This window comes from Varroa destructor, unplaced genomic scaffold, assembly GCF_002443255.2.
Source record: "Varroa destructor unplaced genomic scaffold, Vdes_3.0 BEIS01000004.1, whole genome shotgun sequence".
Classification (NCBI taxonomy): domain Eukaryota; kingdom Metazoa; phylum Arthropoda; class Arachnida; order Mesostigmata; family Varroidae; genus Varroa; species Varroa destructor.
The window spans coordinates 16,820,591-16,844,445 of NW_019211457.1; the positions used below are offsets into that span (position 1 = coordinate 16,820,591).

At 42.5% G+C, this 23,855-nt stretch overlaps 3 protein-coding genes across 11 annotated transcripts in view; 1 reads left to right on the top strand and 2 right to left on the bottom strand.

The window, feature by feature from the left end:
• The window catches only part of LOC111249364 (uncharacterized), a 30,521-nt gene extending 7,048 nt beyond the window's left edge, over positions 1-23,473 (top strand). The window contains exons 3-6 of one of the 7 annotated variants that reach the window (XR_015325792.1): positions 13,345-13,483; positions 14,080-14,175; positions 19,069-19,157; positions 21,738-23,473. Coding sequence is in view for 3 of the 7 variants with exons in the window: in XM_086986145.1 (XP_086842271.1) it covers positions 13,345-13,483; positions 14,080-14,138 (198 nt within the window). In the remaining 4 variants the exon portion in view is untranslated. Of the gene's footprint in view, positions 1-13,344; positions 13,484-14,079; positions 14,817-19,068; positions 19,158-21,737 lie in introns of those variants that run through there. The other 6 variants (XR_015325794.1, XM_086986145.1, XM_086986146.1 and 3 more) reach the window with 6 other exon arrangements.
• Positions 1-23,855, bottom strand: part of LOC111248906 (synapsin-like) — a 58,277-nt gene that overhangs the window by 23,528 nt on the left and 10,894 nt on the right. For 2 of the 3 annotated variants that reach the window (XM_086986149.1, XM_086986148.1), the window contains exons 1-4: positions 17,402-17,622; positions 15,794-15,935; positions 14,810-14,968; positions 12,224-12,313 (exon numbers count right to left, since the gene is read on the bottom strand). In XM_086986149.1, the coding sequence (XP_086842275.1) occupies positions 12,224-12,313; positions 14,810-14,968; positions 15,794-15,935; positions 17,402-17,526 (516 nt within the window). In that variant the 5' untranslated portion in view covers positions 17,527-17,622. Of the gene's footprint in view, positions 1-12,223; positions 12,314-14,809; positions 14,969-15,793; positions 15,936-17,401; positions 17,623-20,860; positions 21,036-23,855 lie in introns of those variants that run through there. The other variant, XM_022802001.2, reaches the window with a different exon arrangement.
• Positions 325-10,737, bottom strand: LOC111249363 (uncharacterized). The gene is made up of 2 exons (XM_022803142.2): positions 708-10,737; positions 325-475 (listed from the first exon to the last, which is right to left on the bottom strand). The coding sequence occupies exon 1, from the start codon at positions 10,386-10,388 to the stop codon at positions 819-821; it is 9,570 nt and encodes a 3,189-aa protein (XP_022658877.1). The 5' UTR covers positions 10,389-10,737; the 3' UTR covers positions 325-475; positions 708-818.

The window sequence follows — 23,855 nt, forward strand, 5'->3', positions numbered from 1 at the left end:
AAAAGTTACGCAAGATCCGCGGACTAATATAATGTAATTAATGATCTGAAGAAAGCTTAACTGAAGAAGAAAATCATGTCTTTGAACAGCAGAACTTGCAACAGTTTAGTATAACCGAATCATACTTGAGGAAATATACGTATTTAAATTTCAAATATGTGTTTCAAAATATACGTATATATAGCTTTCAGATAGTGCAGCGTTTTCTATCGTCGCTTGTGTTTTCAGATTCAAGTATTAGAAATCCAATGATGTGTTCCATTGAGCGCTTTGAATCATAGCTGTAGGTCGAAAATTCTATGACGAAATCACGAGCTTCCAAGGTGACATATTATGTAAGATGGGTTCGATTTATTTTATGATCCGTGAAATATACAAAAGTAGAAATGTTGGTTTATACAGAGGTCGAAGGATTCAACTAAACGGCGGGATCTTGGCTCCATCAAAACATTGCCATTGACCGACTGCCGATCTCCTGAAACAGATGTCTCACATTAAGCTAAACGTTTAATACGAAGCTCGGCTTAAGCTAACATCTGTGAGAAATGCTATTCAGATTTCCAGTTTATTAGGTAAAGCTGGATGAAAGAAAAAGACGTAAAAGGGGCCAACAAGAATTGCTTGCTAATTGAAATTCGCTTTCTGAAATGGACACCTACTGTACAGATCCTTGTAAAAGAGACCTTATAAGTATAATCATATTATACCTTTTGTATTCAGGAGCTCAATCAAGACTGGCTTTTTCACCCTTGGGGAAAATCGTGCATTGTCTGGCTTCCAGTTCAATTGCTCGATAGTATGTAAGTTTCTTCTATATCTCACACTTCAGCAGCCACGAAATTCTTGTAGGCCGGCAGTTTTTGCCTTAAACGCTTAATATCAACATTAACACTGGTGAGCTCGTTGAGACGTTGTGGTGGTTTTAAATCTAGGTCTTTTGCGTTGACTAGAATCAGCGATGAGCGGCGATTACACAGGTTAATGTCGGGTTCGGGAACCTCGACAGTTTGTGCTTTCGGCTGTATATACCGGTACACCCCTGTGACGGGATACTCTGCGGCATTCACGGGGGCCATTGGTGGGGGTCGACAGGCTTCGACAGGCAAAGTTAAAGGCGGGATCTTAGGCGTCGGTGGCGGTTGAGCTGCGAGTTCTGCCGCCTCGCGAATCACTTCGTGAGCATTACGGCCAGAGTCAGGAGTTGCCGGTGCTAGAATATCAAACCTTTTTACTGCTGATAATGAATCTGGGAGTGTAAGAGTCAGCGGTTTGCATTCAGCCTCTTCTAGCCTTTCCGGGGGCTTGGACGGAGTTGCTCCGTAAGTCGAGCCGCCGTAGAGGGCTTGAACTATCGGATCTGTAAGGTCCGACGGCTCAATCTGGTTTCGGACAGAGTTCATTCGAAGGGGACCCGTACGCACGTAGGTCATTTCTTCCTGGGGAAGAGCGACTCCGCGATCAAACCTAAACGGTTGATACTGTTTCTCGATGCTCTCCTTGGGAATCTTCTTTCGGAAACGCTCCTCCAAACATTCACGAATCTTTGTGAAATCAGGCACCAAAAGTTTTTTTAGCGTTTCCGTGGTCATACTATCGACGTATGGCGATGCTTTCACATGAGCTAGAACTGCGTCTGGTGGGGCTCCTGCGACCATACGGGCAAGCTCCTCGTTGCGGAGCGATTGTCGAATATCCATGAGGTCGGCCAAGCTAATCGTTTTGCCCATCTTTTCTGGCTTTTGAGCATTCTCTTCTGCTTTACGCAAACGAGCCTCCTCAGCAAAGATATGCCGCGACTCAACACCTGCCGCGGCTACCTGGATAGTACCGAGCAGCGAGTTGGCTCCGGAGTGTAGATCCATACGGTTTTGCCGTTTACGCGCCCACTCACGGCCGCCCAGTTGAGTGCTCCATGGCAAGCCCTTCCCTGTAAAAGCGCCCTTAAGCATCTTTGTCAGCGATATGGGTAATTTAGGCTCTTTGGGGATGAAAATGTCTCGCTCGAACTCATCGTCGATGCTACCGCGCTTCTCGTCACCTCGTCCGAGACCTATTACTTGTGTACGCGGGTCGATATCAGGCATCCTATTTCGTACTCCTTCTTCGCCATCTGTGTACTGCGAGTAGAGATAACTTTCTTCAGTCGGCCGAATTGGTTGCGGAATGCCCTCAGTGGCAAGCTTGAGCTTGCGTCCGTGCACCGGAAACTGGATATCTTGCCGAGATGGCGTTATATCGATAACTATCGGCTTCGCTGGCTCTTCAAGGTAAAACGGATCAGTTTCTGCGTTAACCGGTTTAGTTTCTGATTTTAGCGTACGGCCGTGGACTGGACTAGAGATGAATTGAAGGACTTTAGCTGATTTCTCAGTTCCAATAGCGACGGGCTCAGCACTTCTACCTCTACTGGTACTTTCAGGACATCGAAGAATAGATGAACTTGATCCTAGTGTTTGTGTGTTAGGATTCTTGACATCTAAAGCGGTACCATCCGTAGTGTCGATCACAGTTGTCTGGTACGGGGAGTCAACGGGTACAGTGCCTTCTATGTAGCTAGAAGAACGGTGCCGCCTAAACGAACCCGTCAGACCCATCAGGGCGTGCGAGCCTCGCCGAATAAGTCGTTTAGTGAATGTTTCTCCTTGTTGTTCTGAACCTGGAGTTAGTGCGTTTGGATCATCGACTGTCAAGAAGTTTTTGTTTGTAGATGACGCACGCTCAGGAGTCGCAGGCCGCATTGTCGGTAGACGTGCCAGTTGCTCTGGATCGATCTTCATAAACTGTGGCTTCATCCTTTTCTTTGTACGAATTGGGATTAGCCTTGATAAAAGATTTTTTTCGCCACCGCCGTCCGACAAGTCACCACAAGACACGGATATCTTTGGTGCATTCAAAAAATCATTTTGTTTAGAATCTTTCTTTTTACGTTGTGCTTTGACGACTTTAGCTGGGGGCTCTGGGACCTGGTATTTATTGACTTTATTTGCCTTACTGTATATCGCGTGTTGTGTAGGCTGTTCGGTAGCTATGGTCTCGCTTACCATCAACGCATCAAAGCGATCTTGTATGTTATTTAACTCAAGGATACCTTGGCCAGCGTTCGGTGAAACGTTAGGACAGCCTTGCTGTTGGTAATCCTTCACTATTTTTTCTGTAAGCGGACCACTACCTGTATATATCATTTTACCAGTTTCCTTGTCTAAAAACATCCCTTGAGGTCCCATGCCTGCGAAATTAGTTGCCTGTCCTATTGCCTCCTCAGTTACTGGAGGTTTGTTTCGGTCGACTGCTCCGGGTCTGAGGGAAAGGGATTCGTGCTTACCTGGTTCATGTCCTGAGGATCCTGGAGGTGGCGCAATTGTATGCACCACTTTGCCAGTTTTAGAGTCTATGTAGGCTCCTTGAGGGCCCATGCCCACTGGATATAAAGAAGGTCTTATTGAGCCTTTATTTTTTACTAACCCTTGAGACTCCTGCGAACCGTACTCAGTTTTAAGCATTTCTCCCTCCATAGCTGCCAGTTCATTTCCCTGAACGAGACCGTCAAACTCTGGCCCTGGCAGAAGTATGTCCGGCATATATACACTATCCGGTTTTGCCTCACCGGTCAGTCCATATTGTTCTTGTCCATACGCAGTGGTGCCAGCCTTTCCGCTTCGGTCTCTTTGGCCAAGTTGCCTTTCATTAGGGCCGGCAAATGGTAACCCCATACCAGGAGCGTACACACCAGTAACTCCCATTTTTTCATTAACCGCTGTATCAGGAAACAAGCTCATTCTCTCATCTTGAGCATCTTTTATTACAGAAAAAGAATTTACTTTTGAAGAGGATGTTGCAGGTTTTGAAACAGATGCATCCAGTTTTCCGAAGCTACGTGCGACCACATCGATTTTTGTTTCCTGGGCCAGACTGTTTTCTGTAGATTTAGCAATTTCTATTGCTAAAGAATCGGCCATGTCTGGTTGCACTTTACCTTGCTGACTTTTAATAGTGACAGATTGCTCTTTTTGTCCTAGGGCGGTTGAGTCAAAGGCCGGTTGAGCAGGCACATCGGTTTCATAAAACGAATTAGATCTAGTACTGGGAATAGTTTTTCCATTTTTTTGAGGCTCAACGTCTGACGCATTATAGAATATGTCATCCTCTTCATGTACGTCACGTTTTCTGCGGCGAGGGGTCATGGACTTACCAGTATCTTCATTTAGTTGTTTAGCAACATTATCTACAGAGGTTTGCACTGGAGATAGACTTTCAGAAAGCGAAGGTGATGATGTCTTAGGTGCCCACGGCAGATCAGAGACGGCGTCCTGGAATTGTAAGCCCGGATCCGTTGTGCACATTCTAAGTGTGTCCTTATTAGGTTGCTCTGAACCTGTAGACATAAGGGACTCTTCCCAGGATTTTGGTCCTTGTGGTACTGTATCCGTTGCAGAATTCGGGCATACCAGAACATCTTGACGTATTATAGAATCGTGCATCGGGAGTGGCTGCATATTTGTGGATTCTACTAATCTATCGGCTTGAGACGGTAAAGTAGGCCTACCAGAAGGTGCTGTCGATATTTGTTCGAGAGCACTATGATCTAACGATATTCCCATAGATGGCTTCATTTCTACAAGATGGCCTTTCTGCCAACGGTCTGGGGAGACCAAGGTTGCTGTAGCACTCTCCACTGGTGGAAAAATAGGAACTTTTCCATGAGCGCTTTTCATCGGTAGAGGTGGTGGCGTTTCTTGAGCAAGGCGTTCTTTGGACTTGGTCCTACGGGGCGCTTGTGGAATCATTAGATGATCAGATTTCACTCGTTTTGGTGGTAATGGGGGTACATTTAATGATGAAGCGTTCAAGTTACTTGTACTTTTGGTGCGCTTAGGTGGTTTCGGAGCAGTCATTGTCATGAACGAAGGCTGCGAACGACGTCGCTGGCTACCAAACCGGCAGAAAGAATCGAAATCTTCATTAGTTGATGAATTAGGAATGTCCGAGCTACTGTCAAAGATACGATCGCGTGTACGCCTACGTCTGGGAGCTGGTCTCTTGTATCGAGTTTCGTAATCCATGCTCATCTCGGAATCAGTCGTATACTCTATCTTCATACGAGGCTGAGTTAAAAACGATGGCAGAGGTGACCGTCCTCGGTCGGATATACCCAACTCACTAGACACACCTGACATGGCCGATTTCGATCTCCCGGATTCATGTGTGCCGTTATCTTTGTCACTTGAAATTTGTCTACTCGGCATCACCAAGCTGTTCCTCTTTTTAGAGTCAAAATCACGGATCTCTCCGCTGATGTCTTCAAATTTGTCTTGGATTTTTTGTATGAGATCACTAAAGAATCCCTTCGATTGACCGTCACTTGACTCTTGTTTTTTGAAGAGTCCTTCGCTGTGACAACTGAGGTCCATAGATCTTCGGATTCCGCGAATGATTCCTCCAAAAAATTTATCCTGTTCTTCTTCCTTTTCTTCAACAGGCTCGTAAACCTCATCCGATTGGGTCAAAGCCAGGTCTCCAGAATTAATGGCATTTAAGACTCCGTCCAGATAGACGCCCGTTATAATTTGACCTTCTTTATGATTGATTCTTCCGTTCGATCTATCATCAATCTTTTCTATCGACTCTTTTAACTCCTGCGACATGCTTGTGGCTTGTTTCTTGCCTTGCGATACGCTGCGTGCCAGATTTCTCTGTTCAAGTTTTTGTCTGAGGACATCGCGAAGATTGGAAAGCTCTTCAAACTTTGAGATCGATGGCTTTCGATCGATGGGTTCCGCAGGTTGTTCTAGCTCTTCCCGAGGTGTTCTTGTGAGAATCCTATTGATAGCATCAAGTGTCTCATCAAAATGTCTATCGAGGTGCGGATCTTCGTGATATGAGGACGCTTCATCATCGCTGCTCAGCGCTTTCCTTGCCCATTCATTCAGATCGTCATAGGTCGGCTTTACAAGACCAAATTTATCTTGCGACATAATTTTGAGGTCGCCGACACCGCCCACACCGCTTCCAGTAGCGCTGCTTCGTCCTCGCCTTTGTGGGGCCTGCGGCTTCTTTTCGTTCCCGCTTGTATCGACGATTTCATAGCCACTTTCCACAGAACTACTTCTGATCACTTCGATTTTCGGCTTTTCAATTGCAGTAACATGACTTGCAGCGCTTGTCGTTTCAGCTGCGTCGGAATAGTAGATTTTATCTCGTTTAACAGAGCTTGGGCTTTCGGTGCTAGCTTTGTAGGTGTTTTCTACATCTTGAATCGATCGTGGTTTACTTTCGGCTGGCTTTTGAGCTAGAGCAGATTTATGGATCACCTTTGGTGAAATTTTTGGCTCTACTGATTCAACGTAATCTTGTTTTTTTCTTGCTTGTTCGTCACTAGACTGTTTTGTCCAAGATTTTGAGCTATCATCATCCTGAGCATCTAGAGGCACTTTATCCGTACTCTTCTTCCCCGTCGATTCAATATCCTGTGCCAGATTTTCAGTGTTTCCGCCTAGGTCCACGTTGGCATTAGTTTCGTTGAAATCTTTTGTATTTTTTTGATCCTCTTCTATATTCGTATCTTGTAATATTTTCTGCAACAATTCTTGATTGTGTCGTGCCTTTTGTCGATGCCTCTCGTCCATTCCGGAGCTTGAACTTCGTCTACTTGAGCTTTTTGAACTCTGTATTGGTGTCTCCTCGATTTCGGCTACTTTAGTGCCCGGCTTGAAGGTCACTGTGAACATGGAAGATATTTCTTCATCAGAATACACGACTTCTTCATCGGAATAGGATGATCTATTGTCCGATCGTGCAACGGACATATTCAAAGCAGACACTTCACCGCATATATTTGTAGATTCGACTGTACCTGATCCTTTCGCAGTGAATTGTTCGCTACCAGACTGTTCTGCCTTCGCTTGTCCAGTGCCTCTAACGGAATCGCGTCTCAGCTTCACGACGATGCTTTCATAGTCTTTGTCCTCAGACGGCTTTGCCGCGAGTCCTTCCTCCGGCTTGGAGGTGACAACTGTTGCTTCCGTACTGACAGAATCAATCTCTTGTGAGACATCTAAGTGCCGTTTTGCGCCAATAGTTACAGGGCTAGCTGCGTTTTCCGCTGTAGGTTCAACGTCTTTGATGTGAGCACTTACCTGGCCTATTTGGCCATTGGAATCTCCCACAGTTTCCGGATGCTTGGTGTCAATAACCGGATAGAGCTTTTCGTAATAGCCTTGCGGAATTCGCTGAGCGCTCGCGGAGCGCGACCTTCTTTGAGGGGCTGTGGGCGGTTCCGAGGAAAGATAGTTCATCTGTTGAAAGGTAAACTTCTGGTCGACAGCAATCTGATCAAGGTGATTAATACAACGACTAATCGATCTTGTTCTTTTGGGAGGTTCAGGAGGTAAATCGCTTAAACGGTTATTTTGAAATAGGGTCGTATCAGCCAACTTGCCCAGCGTATGAGTTCCAGCTTCTTTGCAATCCGAGTGCTCGGAAGTTATGGTCTTGATATTCAGCGAATCGGTCGCAGCAGACTGTGTACTTAGAACACTTTGTCGGCTTCGCGCCCTTCGAGGAAACGGCTTAAGGAAGTACCCGCTCTGACTCCACTCATTAGGGTTCTCCATGGATTGGGTCCTTGTTATTTGACCTTTGTACTTGTTGTACGAATCCAAAAAATTATCTGTGGACCATTGTAGCCCTCGAAAACTTCCTTTACGCGTAGGAGTAGGTTGACTTGAAGACGCGTCAGGCAACTCCATAGTTTCATAGCTAGGAACTTTTCTTAGCGACCGTTCCTCAAGATTACCAGGGGGTACCTCAGTACTTTCGGAGCTTAGCGGAAATTGATGGAAGTTTGCACGCCAGTCTCGAAGTCGTTTCTGACTACCTTCAAGCAATGAAGCTTGCCCATCAACCTCTCTGAGGAAACGATCCTTAGACGTTTCTCGAAATAGTGTTTTATCCAGGCGAGCGTCTGGAGGGCCAGTTTTTCTCCTCCGTTTTTCATTTTTTCTAGGGAAAGTAGCCATTTTCGCTCCTACACTGAGGGGCTCTTCGCCATAGGAGTCACTATCGAGCACTCGGGCACTGAACGCCGACGTCATTGTCGAAGCCGGAGCCTTTATAAACTTTTGCTTTTGCAATGCACGTTCTTCGCATGTTTGAACATCACGTCCTTTGCTCCGGACAGGGGGATCACGGCGACTCCTTCTCTCAATTGATTCATAGGTAGAATGCTGTTCTACAAAAAGTTTTCTAACTGGAAATCGGCCAAAAGCTTCTCCGTAATTGGGATTCCTGTCTTTCCCACCATATCGTTCAGATTCGTACATTTTTTCTCCTGTTTGTAAGTTCAATTCAGCTCTCCACGCTTTTATTGGTGTTTTAGGCCGATCAGCTAGGTCTTCAAGAGTTGTGCCAACTCGTATATGAGAGTCTTCAAAAGGAATAATTCTCTGTTGTTTAGCCTTCTCTTCGAGTTCGGAAACGTCGAGCTCTTCAAAGAAGCCCCTGCTGGCACAAACTCCCTCATCCCGCGATGGTGACTGAGACCTTTCTTTCTCTGCTCCAACGGGCACAAAAAGCATTTCACTATCCGCGGTCGACGCGTCGGATTTCTGCGTCTGTAACCGCACCTTCGGAACCTCGAGTACAATGTCCTCTCCTGTGGGCGTCAGGGCGTGTGTTTTACATTGGCCATCAAGCGATCTTCTTGGTTCAATGTGGTCACTCAACTCATCGTAAAACGATTTCCTGCGGTTCGCATGAATGGGCATATCATTTTTTGTAGCTTCCACCAAGTCGATTACTTCACGTGATCTTCGAAGATCAAACAAGTCCGCTTTCGGTGCAAGGGTCCGATTGTTAGTAACAAAACCTGGCACTTTAGAATAGCTCCCTACTGGTCTCTCTGAAGTGTCAAAGTTTTGCCTGATATTAGCCTCTGGCGAGGAGCTAAAGGGCCGTTGTTGCTGAAGCATTTCTGTATAGAAGTCTTCAGGAATCCTTCCTGCAGCACGATCTGCTATATCTTCAGCATCGTTAATTGATACAAATTCGTCCTCTTCTCCACTATCATCAAAACACAGATCGAAGTGACGCTCAAATTCATCAAGAATTCTTTGATCCTCAGAGCTCTGTTTTTTTATTTTTCGAACACGGCCGTATGTTGAAATCTCTTCCATCGTTTCAGCGTCAAGAAACGTTTTTTGGGGTGTATATGACTCTAAAAGGCTTTCCAGTTTTTCTATAGTCGAGTCGCGTTTTACGTCAGCGTACTTTGCTTGATATCTCAGTGCCTCGGTTTCAGGACTAGGCGTCCGCTCATCCTCTAATTCTGCAGCAGTAAACCCCATTATGCTCGTCTGCTCAAATGACATTCGTCGAGTGGTAGTGGTTCGCAACTGGGTAAAACCGGAGCCAGGACTGGGAGAGAATTCCATTTCAGTTTCTTCTAAGACAAATCTTTCCTGCAATATTGGATCTTCATCGTCACGGAAATCTGGGAAATTAATGTCCTCTCCTTGCATTGCATCGGTATTCGTTACGGTTGTACGAGCATCATCCAGAGTAGCTGCTATTTGTCTTATGATATCGTCCGTCTCGCGAGACACACGTTCAAAGTGATCGCTGTGGTAGTCTTCAACACTGAATTCTAAAGGTTCATTTAGTCCTCGTTCAAGCTCTGAAGGGACCGGTGAACGACTCATGTCGGACTGATTGTCATACGATTCCGGGGTCCTGCCTCGACTGTCCATCAGGTACGCGTCATCAAGGTATTTGCCACCAGAACCGCTAGGCATTGTCGGCTCCGTATATCCATGACTAAAATCAGGCAACTGCATCTCGAACGGCACATCATTAGGATCGATTTCAACCTGTGGTGGATTCACACCCATGTCACTTTCACTAAATCCAAATTCTCTTTTTTTTCGTTCTTGAGCCCTTGTCTTGCTGAGCTCGCGTTGCCGTTTGCGATCAGGCGGTGGTCTACGGGGTTGCGGATTCGAATACGAGTCAAGATAGCCTCCGGACGAGTAACGCCCATCATCACTTTTAGTGGTGACAACGCTGGGATTATTGAAAGAATCACCTTTTTTTGGCCTAAACTTGGACCGGCCATCACTAGGAACGCCTTCTTCCTCATAGTCGGCATAACTACTCATTGCTTCTAGCCTTGCTCTCAACATGGTCATTTCGTCCACGACTTCAGTAGGCTGATGAGTAACTTCATCTTCAGTTTTACACTCCATTGAATCGACCTCCGGGACGACCGCGTCGTCCTGGAAAAGACCCGGTTTTGTAGTCTCAGCATCGCTGTACAATGAGTTAGACCTGCTTTCTGTGTCGCACTCGAGCGAATGGAAACTCTCGGCTCCAGGGCTATCCTCTTTCCCAGACATAATGTAGAGTGCAAGCTGTTCTTTGCGTATTCTTTTGGTAGGCTGTTACACACGAAATTGGTACATCAGTCCATTTTTTTTGTAATCATTGAGGCACGATATCGGTATAAATTCATGCGGATTCACGATAGCTACACTGTGAGGATTCACGAGTCTGCTACTTAACCGTCTTGCTGGCCTTTGCTGTGGCGTTGGGCCATCAGGCCCGGCCGGCCTAAGCAGATAGACCCTTCTCTGGCGCGCTGCAGTTTTCGCGTCGCGATAAGAGTCAACAGTCGCAGTTCTTCACAGGACGGACTGCCCGATGGTGCTGCGCTGGTAGTTGGCACCCGATCTAGACTCGCCCTCGACCAAAATAGAGCGCAAGAGACATGCGGCACAGGCAGCACGCCATTACACATTAGAACGACAACGACGGTGACTGGCTTGACCACTGGGCCATAACTCGGGAACGAAGAGTCGTACAAGCTAGCGAATACGACCTCAACATAATGCATTCGCACAGACCTAAAAGCACAACTTTGGCCAGGACGCTACTACACTCAAAGCAACAGAGGCACGAAAACCGGTCTTTTACCAGAGCCTCCAGCAGCTGGCACTGCTTATTTGCTCGCGCCAACAGGCGCGATAAGCAGACCTAGCAAAGTCTAAGAGGTTACTGTAGCCCAGCTTTACAGCTACGCATTACGGAAGATAATGGAAAGCCGATTGGTGTTCAGCATAGATATCGCTTCACAGCGTTATAATACAACTGTATTTTTAGCAACGTATACTACTTTAATTTGGCTCGTTATACTTAGAGGATATGATCATAGCCATCATTTACCGAAGCTGCTTTTGTTCTTATGAACTTTCGGATACGAAAAGTAGAGGAAGCAAAAACTTGGAAAAATGTATTTCTCAGCTGAGCGTGATGGACGAGTCATCTTTGTGTCAGTGGTGGTCCAGCAACCGTAGAAGAATTAGGTAACTAAACAACCGAGTTAGTGCCATAGAAGTGAACTACGCGAGAATCATTTTCCTCACTATTTATGTAATGTTTACTTACACCGCTATAGATAGTACCTTTGCTACGTGTTTTTTCTAGCCTGTGGGCTGACTGATCATCACTTCCAGGCTTAACCGAAACAATAAAATCCTGTTCTAGGTGTATATAATAACAGTTCCGAAGCGCCCAAGGTAATTGCGTTCGCCTAAAATCTAGATTGATTCCTTTTGTGTTCCATTTTACGAACCAACAGCGTTTTCTGCATAATAATAGTAACTGTAAGTATAGTAAAACCAAATTATATTTTTCGATATCAACATATGGGTCCCTTAAGAACACTGACGTTATTGATTCACAGGTCTATTGATTTTTATATTATTTAGGATTCATCTATCGGGCTTTATTTAAATATCCGGATTTGGGCTATACTTCGATTGAATTGTCTAGTCTTTTTATTAACCAGATTATAAGGGTTAGTATTTGGTTATTTGACCGAAGTCAGTGTGGAAATATCAAGTGTTACACATAGGTAGCCACTGTGGTAAGAACAGCGGGCGTTAAATCTTGTTGACTTTAGTACTGATTCCCCGTTCGCCAACGCAAAGTTCCAACTGCAACTTCGCATGCATAGGCTTGCAGTTGCTGTTTCGTGGGTATTGACAAAAATAATCCACATGATTACTAAGTAGAAAAAGAATATTAGATATGAAAATTGTGTCTAAAAAAAAGATCTAACGAAATTAGGATCACCGGCTCTTTGTGTTTCTATGTCATCTAAGTAAAAGTCGATAGCTCGATTAATGTATCGAAACTGAGAACCGTGTTCGGTAAAACATTTCTTACTCACCATGTCCAGGTAAGTAGGAAAGAATGTTTGTTCCATCAAAGGGAACTGCTCCTTTCCCATACGTCGTTGTAAACTCAATAGTTGGGCAAACTGAAATAGCATTACCGTAAATATCGATAAGTTAATTAGATTCAATTGAATTATGACTAGTTATATTGTAAAATCTCTATTCTATCCTAGGACATAAGGTATCCTCTGAGACGAAGTTAACTATAAATAACATGTATTTAAGTTTTTTTGCTTATACAGGACATACTAGATGATTGTTTCTACTAACCACGTGAACTTGAATATATTCAATTTTTATTTTAAATAATTAGCACCGAGGCTTCACCTAAGCTATGTAGTACCGCACGAAAAGTTTTTTTCAGCCAAAAAAAGATCTACGTCACTTTTTAGCATGTTAGAAGGTTAAGAGGTCTAGGTCTACATCATACTTGGACCTAAGCTCGTCTGCACGAAAACAACATTTTTAACTTAAATTCTGCAAGGTTTACCTTGAAAAAAAAAATATATATATATATACATATATATTTGCGTTTAGGCCTTTAGGAGCTGACCGTATGATTCTCACTGTTGTCTAAAATGTCAGTCTCTTCTACGAAAAAAGTAACAAAAGTAGGGGCAAAAATATTCAATATTTGCGAGACAAGCAATATGCTATATAATTTTGTCGATATTACAAATTGTACGAGCCCTCTTGTTAATACTACTCCTAAAAAAAACGTTATCTGTACGGCAAGTATTTTTTTTAAAAATATTCGAGTAGCAATTGGACTACCCCATGAAAGTGAATGTACGATACTTGACGACTGTGTTCTGGTTAAGGTAGGTAAGATGGTATGACACAAATGCGCTCGATCGTAGGCCCTCATAACGAGTGTATCATCGTACCAGATGAATTTCCATAAAGCTATATAATATATAAAATAACAGACATAACCCGAATTCGTGTTGGAAGTTTTGTTGAATCAGTTAATTGTAGCAATGCTGCATTGTACAAATAACGGAAGAAACGAGACGCGAGTATTTTATATGGCTGCAACTTGGCATACGTATCGGTCGGTTACGACCATTCTTATTAATAATAAATATACTTATTAATTACGGCTGCTGTCTAGCAGATGATGTTCTGTAGGAACTCTCGTAACCGTCACCTTCTAACATTCATTTCTACCTTGGACGGGCGTGGCACGTTGGTCAAGCAAAAAATATACCAGTACTACTCTGCTAGGTTACCTTCGACAGAAATCAAGAATAGTAAGTACACAAATGGTGTTAACTTTGACGTCTCACACCTACTATCCATCTAAGTTACACATAAAGCTCAAGTATGTTGCACTTAGCTGTGATGTCGTTGAAGGGCTCATTAGATATACAAAATATCAGTAAAACTAAAGTGGACCTTTTGGTTGACCTCAAACTAGAATTTTCGGTGTCAGATGTTTCTTTATTAGATTAACTAACCAAAGAAAATATTTGATATCAGTTAAGAAGAAAGAAACTTCCAACACGACCCATAGTTTTGGTATTACTTTGAAGCGGAAAAGGAAAAGCTAAAAATTCGTAGCTTCTTAATGTTATTTTGACCCAACAGAAAAAATAAATCATATGTAGTACTTAAGTATAGAAACATCTATATTATACGAGGTCACGAAGAGCATAAATATGTGTCAGCTCGAAACAACAAGTTTTTAATCGGCAATAATTAATGATTTTTTTACCTGCATTTTCATGAGTTTACCAAACGAACACATATTACGTAAATTATATATATATATATATATATATATATATATATATATACCGAGTAAAGGCGCGTACAACATTCACGGCTGTTATTTTTTGATTTTCAGATAATTCCAAAGTGAACTTTAGCGTGCTGAGTTGTTGCCAGACAAACATATTGGCCTAGCTACATCGAATGGAATATTGAACGGCGTAAATCACAGGTACTATAGTTGAACTTCAGGCAGCTCAACTTTGAGTGAAATAGCGCAATTTACTTCTTAACAATATGAATCTTGGTCAGAGAGATGACACCAGGCCCAGCTCGACAAGATGAAAGCTGCTTCACTACACACTTGCCCGACCTGCACTGCATCTACCAACCGCAAAAGTTGTTATGTACCCACTGTCCTAACGACCTCTAAGCTTTGCCTTTGTTTTAGTTCAATTTTATCGGAAATTATCTGTTTTTATCATATATTTTGTACCATATTATGCTACTTTGCTCAAGTTGGCACAGGTCAATTTGACCGGTATTGATCTGTCTGCGAAACTGAAACATTTTGGCCAATACCTAAGTGGCCTAGTACATATCATCTCGATAAGGTCTCTATAATTCGTTTTCTTTATATAAACATTGAGCTTCCGTTCATGTATCACTCAAACTAAGAATACGATTTCGCCCCCAATATGCGGTCCCACAGACTTTGCGTTCCTTCAAACGACTCTAAAGTGGCTTACTCTTGAATCTTAAGTTAGCAGTTGCGTAACGGCCAAGAACTTTGGAAAGCTAACGATCCTCTCTCAAACGCTTGTATGGCAACACCAACATATAATAATTGGAAAAAAGTCACTTACCACCCAAGGCTTGTCCTGGAAATTATAGAGAGAGTGTATCGAATTGATTGCGGGCACCCCACTATAGCGAAAACCCAGAAGTAACGGTCGGTAATCGTGGTGGGCGTCGCGCACATGTTGTCTCACCAACAGGAAATCGGGCCGAAACGTTTTAGATACCTAAATAGAGCGAATTAGTCTTAATAATAACAGCCAATCGAAATAATTTGATGTCCAGTAATATTTATAATACTGACTGAGTGAATGAATCTTACTGTTGTTCGATGGTGGGGTTTAGGAAGAATATAAGCAAGGTTCGATATTAATAGTAGATGTTTTCTGAGACGGAAGTAGCCTGACTTCCATTTCATATACCTGCTTAAGGTTTCTACAGGGCCGTGGCCTAGCTTCGTATCGGTCGTTGCTGTTACCCGACGCTAAGAACCGCTTTAACTTTTCGTTTGAGCTCGGCATTAAGTAACACTCCGTAATACGCTTATTTTATTACATGTATTTCAGTAAAATCTCTCTACTTTTTATTTACTCTATTAAATGTTTGTTAAAAAAAAAACACAGTTAATAGCTCAAGCAAGAGAATGTTCTTCTTCAAAACTAGACGTTACGGTATGTAAAATAGCAAGTCTTCGATCCTGACCTGATTGTTCGAAAATTTAATCACTAATCAGCTCTTCTATTTTTCTGGTTTTTGTGAACGTAGTTTGCCTCGGCAGAGGAAATCTGATCAGAACGCTTAAGCATCGATAACAGATGTTTTAATAGTTTAGTAATGAGTTATACGTACTAGATTCGAGTCCTTACGAGTGAATATTACTCAGCGAAAATTAGTCGAACACTCCTCTGCATGAATATTATAGTACGTCGGTAAAAATTCAATTACAGATTAAACTTGCAGATATGCAGCGATCGAGTATTCGTGGGACGCTTTTCGTACGATATTTGTCTTAGCCATTTCTTATTGCGTCAACATTGAGTCTTCCCTCGTACCTTATTTCCTTGTCGAAACGAATTCATCGACACGGCTGTTCCAAGTTCGCTGTTCGAGCAAAGGGAAAGTTCCTTGAATTCGGCCTGCTCCACTCGGATGTCCCAGTCCCCATGCACCTTCCGTCCACGGAAATAGCGAGACCTGGAAAAGGCAACACAATTGGTCGAACTTCGAGGATTCCACTCAGTTATAGCTTCCGTACCTCGATCCGCACTGCGGTCGAGAATCGTCCGAATAGCGATATCCTCAAAATGAAATCCACACTAACGAAAATGCGGATCAATTTACGACAGAGTGTTCAGGGAAATTCTGCCGACAACTAAGATAAGTATATTTTCTACATGTGTCTGGAAGGAAATACGCAAGTTAGCATAAGGTTCGAAATAGTCCACTCAACATCTGAAGTAAATGCTGTGAAATTCTCAAGAGGCGTTTGCCCCCGACTGTGTATATAAAAGTAGACCATTTCATAGATCATCATATAGATAATTGTATCCCACATAACAATATAATGATTGTTGTATCTCGACACAACGTACAGAAAGGCACGTCTCATAATTGATAACAGGCACAACTCGATTTTCTCGAAGTGGTTGGAAACCACAGATGCGAAGAGGCCAGCAACGTCATGTTTGGTCAACATCATGATGAGATTCGGTGCCAGGAAGCGTCGCGTTCTTTCTATTCGAGTGCGTTCTTCACTCGATCGCTGCAACTGAGAAAAGCTAATGGGCTTTGGCGTACATTCGAAATGAAGAAAATGGGTTACTCGGGTCGGCATGTATCGCTGTGACCACTCGAGAAAAATGCGTTGTTCAAAGCTCACTCGCTTTCGTCTATTTTAGGTGCGGCTTACAAATAAACGACAACCGAAATTACCCTTACGTATTATTGCCCATTCTGTGCCATCGTTATTTTTTTGGGTAATTAACTCATTCATCTGTACTGTGTTTGCTTAGACAACAGCACTATTCCAGTAGCTGAACGGAGCCAAATTGTCATCAACCTTGTTTGTTTAGTAGGCCCGGCATAGGGGCAAGATTGCAGAACTATAATTCATCATTTTTAATCACAATCTTTGTACGCTGTCGACTTCATAATACTGTTCGAGGCTGGCTGTCTGTCTGTCTGGCTGGAGAAAAGAGTGCTAAAATACCTACGGGCGTTTTCGGCAGGGATTGGGCTGAGCAAGAAGAAACGATGTATAATAGTAATTGCGGTGCTTTGTGCTCGTCCGTTAAACGAAACAGCAAATTTCGAACGACGATAGGAAATATGAAGGAGTGATTATCTTTTGGAGCTTCTTTCGATTGTATGGAATACAACCACCTGTCATATTACGGGTGGTTCTCATCGTTTCAATTCGTTCAACTAATTTAACGTAACAGTCGATTTGAAAGCCTTCGACATCTAACATACTTTTTTTTTTTCAAAAACACAACAAGTTATTCGTTTTTGTGTGCCCGATAAATCTCGAGTTCTTTTCTACTACTTCGGCGCGTGATCCTTTGGATTTCTTTACCCTGTCTCATTCTATACGGACTCATCACGTCGACGCCTCCAGGCTAATAGTACTGCTATCGCTAGTAGTGTATAATTGTCTTTACCGAGGATCAAACAGGATTTCTGGCCGTGTTTGTACCGTACGCCGGCACCAATTTAAAGACTTTCTACTGATCTCAGGCGTCAACATCAGATCTACTTGGGTCGCTTCATTCTTACGTGCATACATGCGGATACACGGATGCACACATGCACTAGATCGGCACAAATGGCTCTTTCTAGTAAACACCACAAATCACGCTTTGCAGGAACGGTAAGCTTGTGGCATCGACGTCCGATGCCAAGATCACAATAGGTTTTAAAACCTCTTAAAACCCAAGAAGCCTAAGCTATTTCTGATGGTGCCATTGTTGTGGTTGCTGCCGGCCTCGCGATTCTTTCTTTCTCTGTTGATGCTGTAGAACAATCTTGATGGTATATTTTTCCACTGTATCGCAATAAGCCGTAGTAGTATAATATAGGCTAGGTACAAGAAGAACCCGAGCAGTAAAATAAATTTTCACATCGGCAAACGGCAGCAGTAGCACTATCAATAGTGGCAAAATGCAACCAGCGTATCTCGTACTACCGTGGCGACTGCTTGGTCTGATGGCACGGGCTGGCGCGCCACGTCCTTGGGAAAATGCTACAACAAAAAAATCGTCGACGAGCAGCGATGCCACCCGATAACCACAGAGAATGCCCGTGCCGATTTCCTGGCCAACTGCACAACCAAGTAACGGCCAAACGATTGCTACCAGCGTCAATGTGCAGTGATAACTTGGGTTTGTCAGCCCGGGCACTTCGATTCGACTAACCTACGGCTTCCCCCTTTAGCTTTTTCCTTTTGGCTCTCGAGTCCTGTATATTTCGTATGTCACAAAGAGAGAATAACAAGCGTTTTCCTAATGATGCTACGAGGCGCAGTACCGGCAGCGGTATTCATTACAATAATTATCCGCCGAAGCTACAAACAACAACCCTGTTATGTACGTACTATACATACGACAGTGTAATGAAAAGGCTGTATGGGATGATGCTTAGTTCGACAGGTGTCCATCTTCTCCGACCGTACGGCTAGTGAGGGAGGGCGCCTTTATGACGCCTGCTAGAAAACAATGCATTGTGCAGACTATCATGTGATTATTTTATGTCTGTGTGCGCATCCAAGCGTTAAAGAAAGGCAGAGCAGAGTGTACTGGTATAAGAAGAGCCTGACATACGGATAAGGATAGTAACTGAGCTTCTATCAGTTTTTAGCAATGATTGATTGCTGATGAAGTCATTACGACTTTAAGGCAAAATCGATGGCCTCTGTGTTTCGAGCTTTAGTAACAGGTGTACCTCTCTCCCTCATATATTGCATGTACAATGCATAGGCTTAAATAACATAAGGGAAATGTTTTCCTACACTGCACAGGTCGAAACAGTGGCCACGTTGTCGCCTTCAAGACTTCACTTGGTTCAATGACTAAGTCTATTTACAGATAGACTACTATTTAAGAATAATGATATTTAATAAATGCTCCTGATAAAAAGTTCTAAATTAAACTTTAAACATATTGTGGTAAAGACTTTAAAATTCTTGAAACTGCCGAATACAACCATGCGCGGGCTCGATTGATATGGTTGATTTTTCATTCCTAGATTGAGCTAATCACATCGTTATCAGTTTTATGTACCAGTCTTCGTAAATCCTTTTCTGAAGTAGCTTTTCTTCGGTATTTCACAGACTCTGATGTTCTGAAAAGGCTCAAAACGTGATATGCGTCCGTGTCAAGGTTCGAGTCACAGCCTTATAGTCTACCTGCATGTTTAAAGGTACTGAGACCGAGATAGCATCTACCGCGGGTTGGTGCGTTTGGTGTAAACCATCACGCCATGACGCTCAGCTATTCGATGTACTCTTCACCTGTATAGGAATCCATATATCCGACTATATATAAACTATAGCCTATAGGATGACATTTATGCCTTTATATATAAAATATATAGAACTTATACTTTTTCAATATGTAGTAGTACATATATTATCTGAAATGGGAATCGAGATCTACGACAGTAAGACATAAGAAATAGAAGCGATGCTAGACTAGGACAGTACCGAAAATTTACCGCAGTCTTTGTTATTATATGGTATCATTTAATTTTTCTTATATACTTGTTATTTATTCAACCGCATTTTCTTCTAGGAGGAACCTATTTTTCTACATTAGAAGTCTGTTTTCTTGCACTGTAGACTGGCGCCCCTCCCCATTGTAATAGCCTATATTAAATCGCACACAATATCGAAGGTCATATCGCTAATGCCAGATCTCGTATCGTGGGTACCTGTATAGTCGGCAGTCTCTCATGGCCTGTTCGCCAAAAGGTTTTTGCAACATTAGCGCTACTTAATTTTGCTTTCCATGCAGAATGCTACTTACACCCTTTTTCTACTCTATTTTCGTTGATTAGAAGGACAAAACGCGGCCAAGGACCAGTTACTTTAAAGTTCTTGCCATAGAACAAACACGTAATTGCTTTTAATTTTGCGTATGTACTCTATATACATACATACACATGTATATATATATATATATATATATAGCGGAGCGTTAAAATTGCGGAAGACTTTGGCGGGCTGTTTGTTAAGATGGGCACGAACTTATCTAGATAAGTTCGATAGATATTTAGATAAGCAGGTACTAGATAAAAGACAGTTCTTTCTACAAAAAAATAACAAACTTGTTTAGGGAACAACAGTTTATAGCTTCCAGATTTTTGGCTAGGATCAGCCAGCCTTTTTGTCCTGGGCAGGCCCCTACCGAGATTAAAAGTTACCTTTTTTGCTCGAAATGAACTGTTTGTACTGACTATAATATTAGCAGTTATTGGCTTCCGAAAAATCCGACGAGGACTCCCAGGAGAAAAACAGAAAATCCTCAGTAGATTTTAGAAATAAAAAACTTGAAAATTCGTCGAAATATCTTGAAAAGCCCCTTTTAATGCACCTAGGTTTTCGATACAGAAACTGATGGCCGTTTTGGAGATGGGCACATCAATTGTCGATTAAGTCGTCCAGATGAACTCCGACAGTTAGTCTTTTTTAGTATTTCTCAGATTATTTGACCCTTGCATTTCTGGAGCTTTTAGCCCCTTATCAACCTTAAATTTCATTCGCCAGAATTTTTTATATGAAGCATGACGAGCGGTTAATTGTCTACTAAAGAACAATTATAGTGGTTGTGGTCCCGAAGCGAACCTGTAATCTTGATAAATTATGACTGATCAGCGATGACATTCATGACACATGTAAAAAATATCGTAAAGTAGCTCTTCTTTTTGTTTAGGCATCATCTTACAAGAAATATTGATATAGACATGCTAGTCTGTCTATTCTACACACACACACATATATATATATAGGGAGAGAGAGAGAGAGGGAGGGGGAGAGGTGAGAAAGGGGGAGAGAGGGAGGGAGGGAGGGGTAACAATTAAGCTAGACAATTTGTAATCGATCTGCATTGAAAAATTTCGCTTACCAGTCGGTGGGCTGATCATCAATGACAAGCAAAGTGAGGTGTCTGTCCTTATTATATCCTGCTCCTTTGAGGGTTCCAGTCAAGGATACTCCCCGAGATAGAAATGACGTCACGCTTCGCGCTGGGGAGGCGGGAGCGGATATGGCAGATGAGCTCCGCAGCGAATTAAGCAGATCTGCGAATAGAAAAGTAGAATATAGGCTTCAATTCGGGCAGCATTTTATATGGATATGGTAATTGTACGTTGTCACAATGTTGCTACCAAGATCCGAACTCTACGTGGCTAATCTGGTTATTCATGTACGATAAGCTAGACTGTTTTATTTCTAATTGAAACTGTAATAAATAATAAGGCCTGTTAAATTCTAAATTTGCGGAGCAATCGGCCAATACAAATGTTTATAGTACGTATATATTACGTGCTACTATATAATAATATAAAAAGTATTCATGTAGAGAAGGTGGAATGGACTTCAGTACCAACTACCAATCAAATACTGATCTAATTTTTCCTTGGAGTAAAAAGTATTTGATTCTTCTAGAGCAAGTATGAGCGGCTTGCAGTAACTGCAACTTACAGTGAATGTTACGTTAAGTTCCGTTAAGATCATTGTTACAAACGTTACAGCGACTATTTGTCTACCAGCTACCGATGGGAGCTTTGCACCGCTAAATTTTTGCAACCATTCCAAATAAAAAATAACGTGTTATTTTATCTATTTTTATATTGGAAACCTATAAATATCTTACAAATACTTTAATCGAACAAGCGGCAAGGGTTGTCCTGCAGTCAAGACTAAAATAAAATGAGACGATGTTCTTAGTCCTTGGTTGTCTCCAAGGTTTAAAGAGAGCTCTTATTTTGGCTTGTTGACAGGTGTCAGGAGAATTTGGAGAAATTCAGGACCCACATCGACATGGGATTCGATAGTAGTTCTCACATGGGCCATACCACGGAACAGCGACTAGTTTTGTCGGGCTCTGAAGTGGCATACAGGATAGTGGCATACAGGATAGCACGTGTTTTCGTTGTACTTGAGCGATGTTGTTATAATCTATATTGTCACTATTAATTTTTATTCATTATAGACCAAGAATCTACTACGTTTCGTGCATTTACGCTTCATAGTGGTGCTTTATATATGCACAATGATCGCCTTTTGTACCTATCACTTTCGGTATATATATACATATATGCAGGAAACGTTTGTAGATCGTGATGCATGTAAAGCGTGCTACTGAGCACGACAGAGGGCGGTTAAATGCGTCACTGGCGGTAAAGCACATAGGGGCATCAACAGGATTAAATGGGCTGGAGCTAAAATCTGCTTCCTACCAAAGTTACATTAACGAACTGCAAAAAGCCGTATTAACTTTCCTGTATTTCAAAATTTAATGCTATATTTTCAATATTCAGTTTTGATTTGAAGGCTTGAAGCTATACTTGGTCTTTGTCGCTTTAGTCAAACAGATGGCACACATGTATATACATAGTACGCTCCTGTTATGGTAAGTAAAACCTTTCGTACAACAGAGGTAAATTGAGTATCCTGACATTCTACGTTCCCCTTCTGTGTAATAGAAAAGTCTGTTGTGCTCACATTAGTACTACTCTATGATACTGAAATGTCATTTCTGCGAATTAGTACATGTCCATAGAGAATAACCATCAAAAGCAAATCGTCGTACAGGCACTGCGTATCTTCTCAAACTCATAACTTATATCAGCTATCCTAAAAAGATTAGAAGACTTTCTTTACTCAAGTTTCCGAAAGTTTTTCTGCGGGAAACGCCTCATCTATTCGTCGACTAAGGATGGTATAACATATATCGGCAGGGTTTAAAAAAGTCTGTTTTAATCTAACAATTATGGCCGGTAAATCGGGTCGCGTCATAAAAATCAGGCCGAGGCTTAACTCGTTATAACGTACAAGAATGTTTCACATGGGATCTACGCATCGATAACAAACGACAGGCATATGTAAGCTCCACCGTATACTGGAGTTCTTTCTGGCGTGATGAGTCCTTTGACACTACGGCATTTTCAAAGTACGGGAGCGTGCTACTGTTTACCATAAGCGGGCAAGATATCATCTCGCTTCGGCCTGTGCCTACCTATCGTCCCGAAAAAACACTTCTGATGTCCCTCGAGAAGCTCTTCAGGTGAGGCTGACTTGTGCAGCTTATAACCCAGCCGTCTCGTAGTTGTGTTCTAAACTCGCGCTACTTGTTCCGAGCTGATCCCACATCCGTCTTTGCCGTTGTAACTAGGGGGTCGCCTGACCGATGGAGAAAACACTTGCAGTATAACGGATACATAGATTGAAGAGTGGCTGTTGGATGTGACCTTGAAAGACTTTCTCGCGTTTACTATTTCTCGCTATGCTATTGGCATACGCATGGAACAGGTGCTTTGATTCTCGAGGTGGTTTTTATAGATCCGAAGCCCACACTATTCAAATCTACTAGCTATCAAAATCTGCGTATTTCTTATTGTAAACCATTAAATTTTTTGTCGGCGCTGAAGACCTTCCGGCTGATACCCCGGCACGGCCGATAATGCTCTTAGCACGATAGGGATGAACTTTAAATAAAACCACGATTGAATGTCTATTGCATGTGTTATCGGTAGAAGTATTTTACCATTTTATCGCTGAAGGCCTTTGCTGACTTGGCTGAACGGCAATGTAATTTTAAAGAAGCAAGCTTCCATCGTGACAGCAGCGTCACATGTCTACTCGTAGCTTTCTAATTACATAAAGCTGGATCCAAGTAGACTTACAGTTGGAAGGAACTTACGTCTACAGTCAATATGAAAGGAATCGTTCCGACTTAGAGTAAACTGCGCCAACTTCTGTTCCGTACTTTATAGTTGCTTGTACATGAGGGTTACTGACATGAGCATTGAAGCTTGTAGGTACATTCATTCGGAGTTAGAAGCTGGAGGTTCCTTGATTTAAGCATGTTTGGCTCCTGATAGCAGATATTAGATAAA

Excerpts from the sequence above, each read along its gene's own strand:
- LOC111249363 (XM_022803142.2), bottom strand. The coding sequence starts at position 10,388 with ATGTCTGGGAAAGAGGATAGCCCTGGAGCCGAGAGTTTCCATTCGCTC.